Source organism: Leucopleurus acutus (genome assembly GCF_964270905.1).
Source record: "Leucopleurus acutus genome assembly, chromosome: 2".
In the NCBI taxonomy this organism is placed as follows: domain Eukaryota; kingdom Metazoa; phylum Chordata; class Mammalia; order Artiodactyla; family Delphinidae; genus Leucopleurus; species Leucopleurus acutus.
The window spans coordinates 187,793,248-187,807,967 of record NC_139143.1 but is presented as its reverse complement, the minus strand read 5'-3'; the positions used below and the strand labels follow the sequence as shown (position 1 = coordinate 187,807,967).

The 14,720-nt window shown below is 41.6% G+C and overlaps 2 protein-coding genes across 3 annotated transcripts in view; one reads left to right on the top strand and one right to left on the bottom strand.

Annotated features, from left to right (window-relative positions):
- The window catches only part of PER3 (period circadian regulator 3), a 61,186-nt gene extending 57,920 nt beyond the window's left edge, over window positions 1-3,266 (top strand). For both annotated transcript variants that reach the window (XM_082832458.1, XM_082832457.1), the window contains exons 19-21: window positions 1,041-1,224; window positions 1,799-1,949; window positions 3,142-3,266. In XM_082832458.1, coding sequence (XP_082688584.1) covers window positions 1,041-1,224; window positions 1,799-1,949; window positions 3,142-3,228 — 422 coding nt within the window. In that variant the 3' untranslated portion in view covers window positions 3,229-3,266. The remainder of the gene's footprint in view (window positions 1-1,040; window positions 1,225-1,798; window positions 1,950-3,141) is intronic.
- Window positions 3,267-10,872: 7,606 nt separating this feature from the next.
- Window positions 10,873-13,518, bottom strand: UTS2 (urotensin 2; the record flags this gene model as incomplete). Its single annotated transcript, XM_082856863.1, has 2 exons — window positions 10,873-11,173; window positions 13,416-13,518. The coding sequence occupies 2 exons, from the start codon at window positions 13,516-13,518 to the stop codon at window positions 11,037-11,039; spliced, it is 240 nt and encodes a 79-aa protein (XP_082712989.1). The 3' UTR covers window positions 10,873-11,036.
- Between the last annotated feature and the right edge of the window lie 1,202 nt (window positions 13,519-14,720).

The following is a 14,720-nucleotide window of genomic DNA, read 5'->3' as shown; positions in this document are numbered from 1 at the left end:
TTACTGTTTTTGCCTTAAACAGTTACCTCTTAATGAGATTTTTCTAATGAGGAAAAATGTCTTTTATGTTTACCCATACCCCTTTTTAAAAAATTAGAGAGGTACTTTGTTTTGTTTTAATTGTTCCAAAGTCAATGAGAAGGACCTTGAAGGGTCCCAGGCAAGATAGGAAAGGAATGATCCATGAGGCCCCATAAGAGCCATAAAGCGCTGGGCCTTGGGATGGATGGACGGCTTCTCTGTGGTAACAGAGAACATTCAGGAACATTCTCTCCTCTGTGGTGAGGAGAGAATGTAGATAGGAGTACGTTTATGTTTGGTATCAGGAGGATGAATTTCCTTTCCAGTGGCTTCCTTTTTTTTTCTTAAAAACTAGGTGAGAGTGAGGGAGGAAATAGAGGAGTAGAAGATAATCCTGCTGGGGATAGACTCGTGTGCTGACCACAGAGCTGTACCAGGATTACGGGCTTTGTGATGATCCTCTGGTGGTGATGAATTTACTGTAGAACCAATGTACCCTGTTATACGTGACTTTCTCTGTGCCTTTGGCTACTTGGGCTTAGATAAGAACAGAATTGATAAGTGGCTTTATCAGAGTTACATTTTGATAGTTGTGGAAAATTAAAGGGAAAAAGAAGTCTCAGGTCTTGCAGAGTGCTACTGAATGAATGATGGGCTTTGGGCTCTAAGCAGAATGGCTAAGGCACGGTTCCAAATTTGTAGTTGGAAGAGTAGGACAAGGAAACAAGAAATTGAAGCTGAGAGGTTGGTGATTTTGGAGACGGAGCTGGAGATGGAGCAGTTGTGGGTGATGAGAACAAACAAGGAACGGCCTTGGGAGGAGGCTAGTTCAGGAAGACTGAGAAGGAGATCTTGGGAAGATCGAGGAACTGGAAGGCTGAGGTGACCTGGGATGATGGCTGCGCTGGGTGGTGAAGGACCCTACCAGCTAGTTGCCAAAGTCTTTGGAGAATGAGGGCCAGTTTGGCAAATCAGCCCCTGACAGGTATTTTCAAATTTTTGTTGTTGATTTTTGATAGGAAGCAGTGGCAGCAGTATAAACTTTGCTACTAGTGATTATTCTTCTGAAATCTTTCAAAATGGGCAGCAGTCTCAGGATGTACAGAAAAAAGAAACATTTCCCAACTTAGCTGAAGAGTCCATCTGGAGAATGATAGAACAAACACCTGAGTGCATCCTGATGACGTATCAGGTGCCTGAGAGGTAAGAAAGCATGTTAGAAGACCCACTTTTATATAAGTGTTTTATGGTTTCTTAAGTGTGTTTTTTAATACAAAGTGATTTTTAATGTTTTTATACATATCCTTAGAGAAATGTATTTTCAAATTCATTCATTTGAAGTCAAAAGACAAATGATTTCTTAAAACAATGGTTGTAGTGGTAGTGACGGTATAAATATGTTATGTGTCCTGAGACAAGAAAACAAAGAGAGGCAGTGCTTTCCAAGACAGCCCGCAGGGACGAGAACTTTTTTTAGAGCCTGGACTTTTTTCTCTCATTCTAAAAGAAGAGAAGACCTAAAGGAAATCTGTTTCTTCCATATGACTCATTAAAACACTATACAGCTATTTTCCATCAAGAGAAAGAGGCCTAGCGTTACCAATCTGACAAGGAAATGAGTCAGTTGTTATATTTTTGATGTGTACGTCACATACTAACAAGAAATATAAAGTATATTACAAAGTAGAAAGAAGTGCTGTTCTTAGATCACAAGATAAGGACCCTGTGCCTTATTTAGGACTGTGAAGATTTTGTTTGTTTGTTCGTTTGTTTTCAGGGTTAAAGAAATTGTACTGAAAGAAGACCTAGAAAACCTGGAAAGCATGAGGCGGCGGCAGCCGCAGTTTTCTCACGGACAAAGGGAGGAGCTGGCCAATGTGCGTTCCTGGATTCAGAGCCAGACGATCCCTCAGGAAATAGACATCCAGGTAAGCCCAGTAATAACAGCTGTCATGTGTTGCTGTTTCTGTGCCAGGTAGTGTTCTGGGCGCTTAGTGTACAGTCATCCCTCGTTTTCTGCAGGGGACTAGTTCCAGGACCCCTGGGGTACCAAAATCTGCGGATGCTCAAGTCCCTCATGTAAAATGGCGTAGTATTTGCATGTAGCCTATGCGTGGCCTCCCGTATACCTTAAATCATCTCCAGATTGCTTATAATACCTAATACAATGTAAATGCTATTTAAACAGTTGTAAATTCAACGTACATTCTATGTAAATAGTTGCTGGTGCACTGCAGATTTAAGTTTTGCTTTTTGGAACTTTCTGGAATTTTTTTCCCAAGTATTTTCGATCTATGGTTGGTTGAGTCTGTGGATGTGGAACCTGCAGAGAGGGCCGACTGTGCATTGCATGATCCCGCTGAAAATCTTAATCTTCACAATTGCTTCTGTGGTAGGTGTTATTATCCCTGCTTTACCAATAACAACAAGTGAGGTATACAGATACTAAATAATTTGTACACTCAGCCCTCTATATCCACAGTTCAAATTTCAATCTGTAGTTGGTTGAATCCAAGGATGCGGAACCCTCGAGTGCAGAGGGCTGACTGTACCAAGTCATTTATATAAGGATCGAGCATCCATAGATTTTTGTATCCTCAGGGGGTGCAGGAACCAAACCCTCTGCACAAGCTGAAGGACAGCTGTGTAAGGGCTCAGTTCTTCAGATTTTGAATACAGGTCTTTCTGGCTCCAAGTGTTTTTTTCTTCCACCAGTTGGAATGTTACGGGGCAGTTAGGAGTAAAGACACCTGCTTTCATATGTGATTGACTGGGGAGGGGAGTATAAGATTTGCATGTCAAATATGTGTGCATGTTTGAAAAGAGTTGTAAGAGTTGTAAGATTCACACCAGAGGATTTAGGATTTAGGATTCATGCCGAGCAGGAATTTCTGTGGGAAGAGTATATGAAGAATGAGCCCCAAAACAATTTAAGCAAAAGTATTTAAACAATTGCTGTCATTTCCCTTCTAATAATAAGGGATGAACTATAATGGATAGTCTTAGATGTGAATAAGTGGGAGAATGAGACACAGGTTGCTTGGCCGGCACTTTACTGGTTTAAACACTTTTCAGTGACTTCACGTCAAATAACCTGCCTGTTCTTGTTCCTTTTTGGAGGGCTGTGTCACTTGCGAAAATGGAGATTCAGCTGGCGATGCTGCAGAATCCTGTGGTCCGGATCCAGCAGAAGCAGCAGTTGAGTGACTCTGAAGATGCACCTGTACTCCCTCTCCAGGCCTGTGGGACAGCTAGACCTCCTTGCGATTCTCTGTAAACCCCTGGGTCTTAAATGACCGTGAAGTTATCATTGAATATTAAGCTTTATCCTTCCTGATTTTTTAACAGACATCATTTTCCTGAAGCAGACATTGTATATAGACTCTTTTCCTTGTCTTTTTCCCCAATGTATTTAAACTGTCAAATAGACTCTTTTTCTAGTTTAGCTGTCCTCTAATGAGATTGGATGACCTCTAAAGAGGTATGTGTACAGTCAAACTTTATTTCAGATGTCACCCCAAATAAATTACAATTAGAAGTATAGCTAGAGGACTTCCCTGGTGGTGCAGTGGTTAAGAATCTGCCTGCCAACGCAGGGGACACGGGTTCGATCCCTGGTCTGGGAAGATCCCACATGCCGCGGAGCAACTAAGCCCGTGCGCCACAACTACTGAGCCTGAGCTCTAGAGCCCGTGAGCCACAACTACTGAGCCCATGCACCAGAACTACTGAAGCCCACGCACCTAGAGCCCGTGCTCTGCAACAAGAGAAGCCACCACAATGAGAAGCCCGCGCACCACAACGAAGAGTAGCCCCTGCTCGCCACAACTAGAGAAAGCCCACGTGCAGCAAGAAGACCCAGTGCAGCCAAAAATAAAGTAAATAAAATAAATAAATTTATTTTAAAAAACCAAAGTATAGCTAGAAAGAGCCCCAAACCTTAGCCTCATTGATTTTGTTCTGTTGTTACATGAATCATTTCCCCCTGTTAGAGACTTCAAGAAATCCCCGCTATGGGCCATGGACCTTTCCTAACAGTGTCCATAAATACAGTGCCCTCACCTGGTCTTTGCACGGTGACACATCCCTCCACAGTTAGGGTCTGACATTCCAGTTTTCTCACAACACAACACAGATCACTTCAGCATTGACCAGTATGAAAATGTATCGTCCATTGGTGTACCGGAAATTCCTAGCTTTTAGGGTTGAATTTTGACCTTCATTTTTGTAGCCGCTTTTCCTTTTGATTTTCTACCTTCCACTGAAATTCTCAAAGTCTTAGTTAAAAGTGGATCAGCTTATCAATGAGCTTATTCTTTGCAGGATTTAAATTAGCTTTTGCATGTGTAATGTTAAAACAAAAGAGCTTCTAGCTCAACCAGCTTCTGACTCTTTGAAATTTTTAAATAATGATTGCAAAAAGTCTTTAAAGTCATGTAAGAGTTAATGTTGTTCTTATATGCGTATGTGTTTAAATGTTGTCTTATCAAAACCAGCAGTTAACTCTTTGTTTCCAACCAATTTACACAAAAGAATGTCTCTCAATCCCTGCCAGAGGTCTGATTGGCACTGCCTTCTTTTTGTCCTTAAATAGGGGTAAGTGTTGCCCTTAAATAGGGGTAAGGGACCTACGGGAGGTCCCTAGCCAAGAGGGTTGCAGAATCTGCCACAAATGAGGGCTTCCTGGGCCTGCTGAAGTTGTGTCTTTTAAGAAGTGAGTGAGTTGTTTACAAGATAAGGGAGCCCCCTCTTCTTAGAGAAGTGATGATTCCTCCTCAAACTTGGAATGACGTGCAGTTCACACCCATGTAGATCAGAAACAGGAATAGAAGGAAATGAAGGCTGGAATAACCTTTTCTCTTTTAAATAACATGCAACAAACTAACTTACTTTTCTATTGTTGTTGTTGTGTTTTTTTGTTGTTTTTTTTGTTTTAGGAAAACACTTCTTCCTTTCAAGTTTTATAGTTTTTTATAAAATGCATCCTGCTCCTAATTATGAGAATCAACCTTTCTATCCACAATGCTGCTGGACTCTGATTCTCAAGCCTCGTAGCTTAGGTTTACTTTCTAAAGTGGAACAGACGGCTCTCGAATCTGCAGGGGATTGGTTCCAGGACGCCCTCGCAGATGCTAAAATCCACGGATGCTCAAGCCCCTTCTATAGCGTGGTGGTACAGTCAGCCCTCTGTACCCGCGGATCCGCGCCCAGGATTCTACACCCCTCCCCGATTCTCCCCACCGGGAATACGGGGGGCCAACTCTAGCTTCCTAGAAGGTAAATCTTTCTTCAGGTGTCAGAACCATTTTCAAATGATGCCCGTGACATTTCCTGGAATTTTCTCACTTTAAGCTGTTCATGCCCACATTCCTGTCTTATGAATAGAGAACTCGGCTATTCTGCTCCATCTCGATTGTTAAATGATCTCTGAAGCCCTTGTTGTGTTGGTCCAGTTGTGTGGTATTTTTGCCCTTGGTGAAAAATCAAATTTTAAAAAATGAACCAGCCTGGATATTGTCCATCAGTAGAATCGCTGTGACCTTCTGTAGTGATAACCTTTTTAATTTTTTTAAATTAAAAATGACATGGGGCAATCAGAGGCCTGTTCTGCATTTGTGAACATGTTTTTTAAACCTGACCTTCTCTAATATAAGCCCTCTTTTCGATTCTTCCTGGATGTTTGTTTTATCGACATTTGCTTATTTCTTTGCCTTACTACACGTTTAGGGTCAATTTAAAATTGGTGCTTGTTGTAAGCAGATCTATAAAACCATTTGTAGTTTTGATACTTTGATAAGTCGCCGAATTATCATGTTTAGAGTTTGGACCATGATGCTTCTACTGCTGAGGATGAGCAGACAAGGTTCAGCAGTGCGGCTGCCGCCCCCCAGGGGGGCTCCCCCCCAAGTTTAAAGAGTTGTTCAAGTTTATTAACTTTTTGTATCGATAACTATAGAAATTGGTAATAAAAATGTATACTCTAGGCTTCAGTGTTTACAGAAATGTTACCAAAAAGCTGTATTTTCTTGGATGAAAGGTCAGGATTTATGAACAACAGAATGCTGTGCGAACGGAATCGTTTTACAATTAAGTGCAACTTCGTCATAACTCACAAGGTAAATTTAATCCAAATGGAAATTTTCTTTTAACTGAGTTTATAATTAACTGTGAATTTACTTGTTTTTAATGGTTATGAATATTTTAATCGGGTATCTTTTTTAAGCAAAAACAATAAACGGTATACATGTAAAACTTGAGAAATTTCTTGCACTGCATCAACAAACCTTTGCCCTGAATGTGTATTTTATATCACTGAGGAATATTTACTGAGATTGAGAGACACTGCAGGGTGCTCACGTTAGGGTCACTCTGTGTCTGCGTCTCTGTCATCTCTGCGTCCAAGGTCCTGCTCGGTGACAACACAGCATTTAATCCTCACTTCAGCACTGGGAGGAGCTTATTGGGTTCTGAGCAAATGTACATGTTTTTCAATACCAATTTTTTTATTTTTGGCTGTGTTGAGTCTTTGTTTCTCTAGTTGCAGTGAGTGGGGGCTACTCATCGTTGCAGTGCACAGGCTTCTCATTGCAGTGGCTTCTCTTGTAGCGGAGTGTGGGCTCTGGGCATGCAGCTTCAGTAGTTGTGGCTCACGGGCTCTAGAGCACAGGCTCAGTAGTTGTGGCTCGCGGGCTCTAGAGCGCAGGCTCAGTAGTTGTGGCTCGCGGGCTCTAGAGCGCAGGCTCAGTAGTTGTGGCTCACGGGCTCTAGAGCGCAGGCTCAGTAGTTGTGGTACACGGGCTTCGTTGCTCTGCGGCATGTGGGATCTTCCCGGACCAGGGCTCGAACCCATGTCCCCTGCGTTGGCAGGTGGATTCTTAACCACTGCGCCACAAGGGAAGTCCCTTTAATACTAATTTTAATGCCTCATTTACAAAATTTAGTTATCAAGATTACTCTTTCAGATTCTGTAGAGTGAACCTGTGTTTCACAAAGTCTGACTGTGGAACTGGCAGCAACAGAATCTTGGAATTAAAATATGAATCGGAATCCTGAAGCCAACAGGACTTGCTAAATGTTACACCTTTCAAACCACCTGCACCTCGTGTCGTTTAAAACAACAGCACCCCAAGAAGGGAAGAGAGCTCAGTGTAGATGGGACGTGTACTCCTCCCGCAGGGACCGTTCAGTGCTTCCCGTGAATGATCTCATTTAATACAACCACGAAATAAGCAGCGTCGCTGCCCTCATTTTACAGAGAAGGACACGGGGGTGGAGAGAGCTGGATGGCCTGGCTGGGGGCTCACAGCTGGGTGGGAGCAATGACTTGATGCCAGAGCCCCGGCTGTAAGAGCAGCTGCCCAGTATCACCAAACGGGAGGGATTTGGGATTCTACGGCGATGGAATCCACCCTAAGCTCTTGCTGGTGTCATAAACATACCGGCACTTGTGCGGCCAGAGTCCTGTGTTAGGGAACTGGATTCAGTTGAATTTCAGCAGCGAGCGATGCCACGGCATCCTCACAGCCACATGTCAGCATGTTCCTGAGATGACGCGTCCATCCTTCAAGCTAGAGACAACTTGCCTACAGATTTGTTCTTGATGTCTTAGACAAGGAAAGGGAAGATTTATCAGACCTGCGCTCTAAAGAGATTTTGGATGGTGGTTGACAAGATCAATACCGATTATGTGGCTGTTTGGTGCAGACCTGACCCTTCATTCCTCCTGAGTTGGGGGTGTGATTGGCTACAGAGCTGAGAAGGGGAGCCTGGGTTTCCCTTGAGAAGTGCTCTCCCGCGGGCATGGGCCGTGCTGGGAGCTGCGTGGAGCCCGCGGGTCTCAGCTCCATACTCTATACATAGGTAAGCTACGATGGTATAGATGTATTAAGAGGATAAGTTAGTATGTGCACACACACACATGCTTTTTAAAAATTAACAAACCAGGCTATATTTCCATTCCACAATCTTAAATCCCACCTCAAGTTTCTTCTCTAAGAAACAGATGATGAAGGTATTTTTCTAGTACTGTGCTCTTGAGCTCACAGAAACTGACATCAAACAAGCTTCAGTGTTAAGAGATTAAAGTTTTCAAGTGTTCAGTACTTAGGTTAACTAAGGGAGAGGGGATCGGAGTGTGTGGACGCCCTCCTTCAAAAACAAAGAATTCAGACTTCCCAGCCCTTAGCTTTAGGCATCTTTCACTTCGGACGCTTTTCCAAGCTAAGATACTGATTTTTTTTTTTTTTAAGTAATAACTCAGGTTGTTATTTTTAAGAGTTGAGAGGACATCATCACTAAGATAATGTAGGTTAAATGATTTGTAGTTTTACTGTTTTAACTAAAATTTACTTTTATGGTTTTTTTCTTCTTAGTATTTGCTTCTTTTCATTTATTTGTTTACTTTTAAACTTTTAGATAATTCTTTGAAGATAAATTGAAGGATAGATTTTCAGGATATGTTTATAAGTAAAAGAACCACTCATGATATTTGTAAAACATAGAGGATTTATTTTCCAAATAATAATGAACAGGGTATAGCTTGCCTAGTTTTTCATCTATACTGCTTTCAAATCAAGCGTTTTTATTTGACTTTTTCTAAGATGGTTGGTTTTGAGTTGCCTAGTAGACGTTCATGTCACTTCAGACACAGTATTTCCAGAAGCATTCAGAGGGAGTTCCACGTTTCTTGTATGGCTTCCTGATTCTGGCTAAAAGGTGACTCAGTAAAATGTTAGGATCTTGTCCTGAGAAAGCCTGAAATTAAAACAATCCAAATAAAGAACCAGGTTATCAATGAATTGAGTCCTACACACACAAATAGGAACCTTAGTTCCTTTAAAAAGTGTTTTCTTGCTGTTTTATGGGACAGAATTGTGGTGAGCGCCCAGCATGCAGGCTCTGGAAGGTCTCCTCGTGCCCTGCCTGTGGTCCATCCAGTCTGTTTAGCCCTGTGATTGCCGTGAATTTTCCTAAACCCTCACTGACCTATTTCTATTTAAATCTGTCAGTAACATGTTCTATCCATTTACTGTCTTCCGTGTAAAGTAGCCTTTTATTTGCCTTGAAATTAACTTCTTTAAGCATGGACCCTTACTTTTTTTTTTTCTGGGATTTCGTGAGCACATGCTAATCACCTTTATGATTTTAGAGTCTTTCATCATCACCCTTCTGTTTGGAACAATATAAACATCTGAATGATAACGTTTAATGTAGAAGCCATCCCCATCCCCTTCTGGATGGGTTACCTGCCCTGGGGCCTCAGGTGGCGTATGCCATCTTCAGAACTGACGGATTCCAGAGTATATTTTTATAAGGATGGTAATGGGTGCTACACCAAAAACAGGTGTCTCCAGTCAAAATATTTGGGAAATGCTTGGTTAAAATTAAATACGCTTATCTCATTTCCTGGAGGCTTTAACATGCTAATAATGTACATAAAGATATTACCAGGACGGGAGAGGGGCCAGAACCCAGGGTGTCACTGTAGGCTGGCTCGTGGGACTGGTATACCTGGAAAGCCCTTTAGGAGACACTAATTTAGAGTTTGAGGGGTTGATCATGATGGAATACAGATTTTTCTTTTAGTGTTTAAGGTCCTCCATTAACTGTGCACCATTTCTAACCATTTAATATTATCATTCATCAATCCCAATCACAGTCTGTCTTCTGCACCCAAAACGATTTCCTTCATATTCTGCTCTGTCACACATATGACATCTCAGGGTTTGGACCGTGTCTTTCTTCTGTTTAGACATCATATGGCAGTGCTTGTCATACTTTATTTGATGTGCATAAGGATCACCTGGGGAATCTTGGTAAGATGCAGCTTTTGATTCAGTAGGTGCTGGGGGGTGGGGGCTGAGAGTCTGCATTTCTCACAAGCTTCCACATGATACTTACCTTTCTCACACTTCCTCTTGGGTAAAAAATGTTGGTACCGAGATCTGGAAAACAGTATTTTGAAACCATTCATCATCAGATCTGTTATTTCCATTTTACACTTGTCTTATTTAAAACGCACAAGATAGAATATTCCTAAGTCACGTCTAGTTTCTGATTTTCCTTTTTTTCACACCACAGTGATATTTACTTGAAGGAAGATAGGCAGGCACCTGTTTCTTTCTCGCTTCCGGAATTCACAAAGGGCACTGCATTTTCCTGAGTTAGCAGTTCAGTAGTTTATCAAAAATGTTTTATAACAAGTGAAATTCTTTCTACTGAACAAGGTCTATTAAAAGACTCCATTTTGTTTCCAGAATGTCCTGAGCATTTCTATCAGTGCTGGGAGGAATACAGTGACAGAGAAAATAGTGAAAGCTGCCATGTCATGGATTACTTTTGTGTGCCACTGTGCTGAACATTTTACTTGCATTTTCTCATTGACTGAACTTCACAATAACCCCATGAGATGGGCATTTTTATCATTCCGTTTACTGGTTTAAGAAACTGAGGTACAGATAGATTAAGTAATTGGCTTAAGACTTGAGTAAGTGGGAAACCTGGATTGTAAATTTCACTTATTGAAAACTGGGATAATACCCTCCTTCCCCCCAAAATAAAAGTCCATACAGAGAACAGATATACTGAGGGACCAAGCAGAGCAGGATGCTTGGAAGGAGTTGCTGAGAAAAAGAAAACAGAAGATGTCAGAGGAAGTCTTTATGCCCGGAGGGGAGAGCGTTGGGTGACTAACTCATTTTATATAGATGATCTTTATATTCCAAAATAGGATTTTACCTCATCTGATTCATGAGCACAGGGAGTAAATTCAGTGGCAAAAAAATCAGACAGGCTGGGGGCTTCCCTGGTGGCGCAGCGGTTGGGAGTGCGCCTGCCGATGCAGGGGACGCTGGTTCGTGCCCCGGCCCGGGAGGATCCCACGTGCCGCGGAGCGGCTGGGCCCGTGAGCCATGGCGGCTGAGCCTGCGCGTCCGGAGCCTGTGCTCCGCAACGGGCGAGGCCACAGCAGTGAGAGGCCCGTGTACCGCAAAAAAATAAAACAAAATCAAATAAAATCAGGCTGTAAACACAAGAATCATTTTACCTGCTTTCCTAAGACCATCTCCTGTCTCTGCACCTGACATCTCTGGCAGCATCTGCAGAAGGGAAGCTCTTTCCAGGTCATCCAAAGTTGATTCGACATCTTCAGGTGCTACACAGAGTAGAAATAGATATTAGCAACTCAGCTGATTCTTCAATCACTTCTGCTCCTTATTGCCTTTTCGGGGGTACCAGGGACAAGGAGATAATACTAGAAAAACTTCAAATACTAAATTCCGGGTTTGTCGCCAGTAGTATTTTAACCGAGAAGTAGAAAAGCTACAGTCCAGTTCACAAGCCAGCAGAACAGGAAATCAAGCGTGTGACTCTCATTCTGACTCCTCCTGCCTGTATGGCCTTGCCAGGCCGCTCACTGCCTTGAATAAGAGGGTAGGGCTGAGCCACAGGGTCAGTGAAAAAGCACTTCCACTTACAAAGTGATTCTTCCTCATTTCTATTTACCTACTGCTGCCTTTTGCCTTTTGCTTTTAGACATACGGGTGGTGAAATTGAAGTGAAAGGAAAAATGAAGGAGTGGTTTTCTAAAAGACAGGATTGTTAAGGTTCTTCCTGTAAAGCAAATAGGATGGCATCACCTCTTATCTGCCTGACCTCCAAGATTTAGGCACAATTGTCAGGAAAGAGTCAGCTTTAAAATACTCTTTAAAGAAGTTGATAGCAACAATTTCAGGGTGAAATTTGGTCAGCTTAGTGGCATAGAAGATGCATGGTAAGTGTGTGCAAGGTGTGTGGGAAGTGAGTGTGAGGTCTGGTGAGCAGACTCTGGACCCTGGCAGAGCAGTCTTGGCCAGGTGCTGCAGTGGGGAGATGGAGCTTCTGGGGAGTCCTGTACTATCCACTTGCTTCACTAAGCCTTCCAAATCCTCAGCTACAACCTTGATTGGAAAACAAAGAGCAAGCCGTTGTGGAGGCTTCTGGGCACATTCACAGTACTTCTGAAGAATGTTAATGAGAAATCTGTAAAATTTGGCCACACATCAATGTTTATGTCATGAAGGATCATTTATGGAGAAACAAATAAGTGGGAAAAAATTTCAGGCAAAAACTCTAATGTAAGCTGCCACTTGTTAAGAATTTAAGTGAGGGGCTTCCCTGGTGGCGCAGTGGTTGAGAGTCCGCCTGCCGATGCAGGGGACGCGGGTTTGTGCCCCGGTCCGGGAAGATCCCACATGCCGCTGAGTGGCTGGGCCCGTGAGCCATGGCCGCTGAGCCTGTGCATCCGGAGCCTGTGCTCCGCAACGGGAGAGGCCGCAGCAGTGAGAGGCCCGCGTACCGCAAAAAAAAAAAAAATTTAAGTGAGATACTATACTCATCTAAGTTTGGAAAAATCATAATCATGATATGTAATTTTTTGAGGATGACAGTAATATCTGAATGTTCATTCTTGGTTTCATCTTATGCTTTTCACTGTTCTTTATTTTAAATAGCAGAGATTCAATAAAGTTAATGCCCGATTTAGCATTAAGATGACTGCCACTTATGAGTTCAGTGACTGTGGAAGTTGACTGATAGTGCATGAGTTAGAGCTTGACAATTATCAGAAAGCTGCTTGAGAGAAACTTTAGAGAGTAGAAATTATAAAATCAATGGCTTAGAAGAGATTTTTTTCCTTTATTAAAAAAAAATGTCTAAAGTACCACAATTAAAGACAAGTTAAAATGCTTATGAACCTAATACTCAAGCACCAACCTTTTCATTTCTTAAACTAAATTAAGAGCTGACAGCACAATAAGTATCTGCTTGACTGATACACTTTAAGAGAATTCAACTTAGAATTGAACTGAATGAAACATGAATCAAAAGGAAAACATAAATGTACTTGGAAATCTGTGTCATCCCTAGCCCCAGCCAGTCACTTCTTTATTTTTTAATAAACATTTTTGTTTCATATAACACGTGACAGATGATTACTTTTTAGCTTAAAATAAGATACAATAAAAATATTTTACCCTATAATTGGAACAACCAATTCTGCATTCATCCAGTTCATTTAAAATAGAAACGAAAAGCAATGATGTTTTAAATTTAGTGCCATTTTCAAAATTGAAAAAAAAAAAAAGAAACAGCTGATCAAAATAACTTAGAAATATAGAAGTGACATTAAATAAGCAATGTTACCCTTCTACTTTTACATTTTAGGAAGGAAAAAAAAAACCGTATCCATTCCTGACTCTAAGATGTGTTGTAAGGACCCTCAGAATTCTTTTCATAGCTGGGACTATTAATTTCACAAGACTCCTTTAAGAAAGAATATTCATTCTTATCTCTAACATTGCATTTAAGACCCTTGAAGACTCTTTCAAGACTGACATAAGGGAAAGAAATCATTTTACCTGAGAGCTGCAGGGGCTCTTCCCTGGAGTCAAGGACAGGAAGAGACCAGAGAGGATTTAAGCATCCTATGAAAAGCAAACAGCAGGAGACCAGCTTATACATGATTGGCAGGAGACCGAAGTCTTCCTTCTCGGCTTCTGGCTTCTGTTTGTCAGAACTCTCAACTTGCTTCTTCTTGGGGATATAGCTCAGTGGTAGAGCATTTGCCTGCAACTTGTTCCTTCTCATTCTGTGATCAGCGATTATATATATTATCCTATGACCTCATATCATCCCCTACAAAAAAAAAATAAATAAATTTATTGGCTATGAAGGCGGAAAGACAATCACTTTGCATTGATGTAATTTTTCAAAGTAGCAACTCATAGACAATAAATTTACTGTCTTGTTGCCTAGTGTACAAAATAGGTATTAAATAAAGAACAGTTACGTTTATAAATCTGGCAAAAGGAGTAACTGAGAGCAATAAATCATGAGTTAAAGAAAGGATAAGACATGAGTTGGAGTGGCCAAGGCAGAGACATGGATTTATGAGTCCTACCCAGCAGAAGTATTGTGGAGCATGGCAAGAAATGTGTTGCTTTCCTTTTCTTTAATCTTTTGTGAATGAATAGATGAATTGTCATATTGTTTTTGGGGCTGCCATGCCTGAAGAATGACAATGTGTGGAATAAAACTCAAAACCAGTTATTTGTTTTTAAAAAGTGAAGATAAGTTAAATGCATAGCGAACATTCGGGCTCGAGGCAAGTTGTGTACATACACTAGGCCTCAGGTAAAACTACGAGTATAAGGGTCTTCAGAGAAGGGAAATAACTTTCCTGAATGTTGGACATTACTCATTAAGGAGGATGAAAAACAAGCCTGAAAACCTGGCCGGTAAGTATTTCCAAAATTTCACTGCTCTTCCGCTTCCACTCCGCCCGGCGGCTCCCAGCCTGGATCGTTGCAGTAGCCTCCTTGCAAACATCTTCAAGGCTGCACTCTGCCCACCAGTCTCATCTCAAAACAGCACAATGATGCTATCAGCACGTTAAGTTAGGTCACATCGGCTCTTTGCTCAAAACCCTGTACTGGACCTGAACATAAAAGTTAAAACGAAAGAATTTCTAGGAAAATAAATAAATAAATGAACACCTTCACAACCTGAGGGTAGGCAAATATTTCTTAGACATGACACCAACCATATAAGAAAAGAATGGATAAACTGGATTTCATCAAAATTAGAAACATCTGCTCCTTGAAAGATACTGTTAAGAAAATGAAAACGCCAACCACAGCTGTGAGAAGATATTCACAGAACCA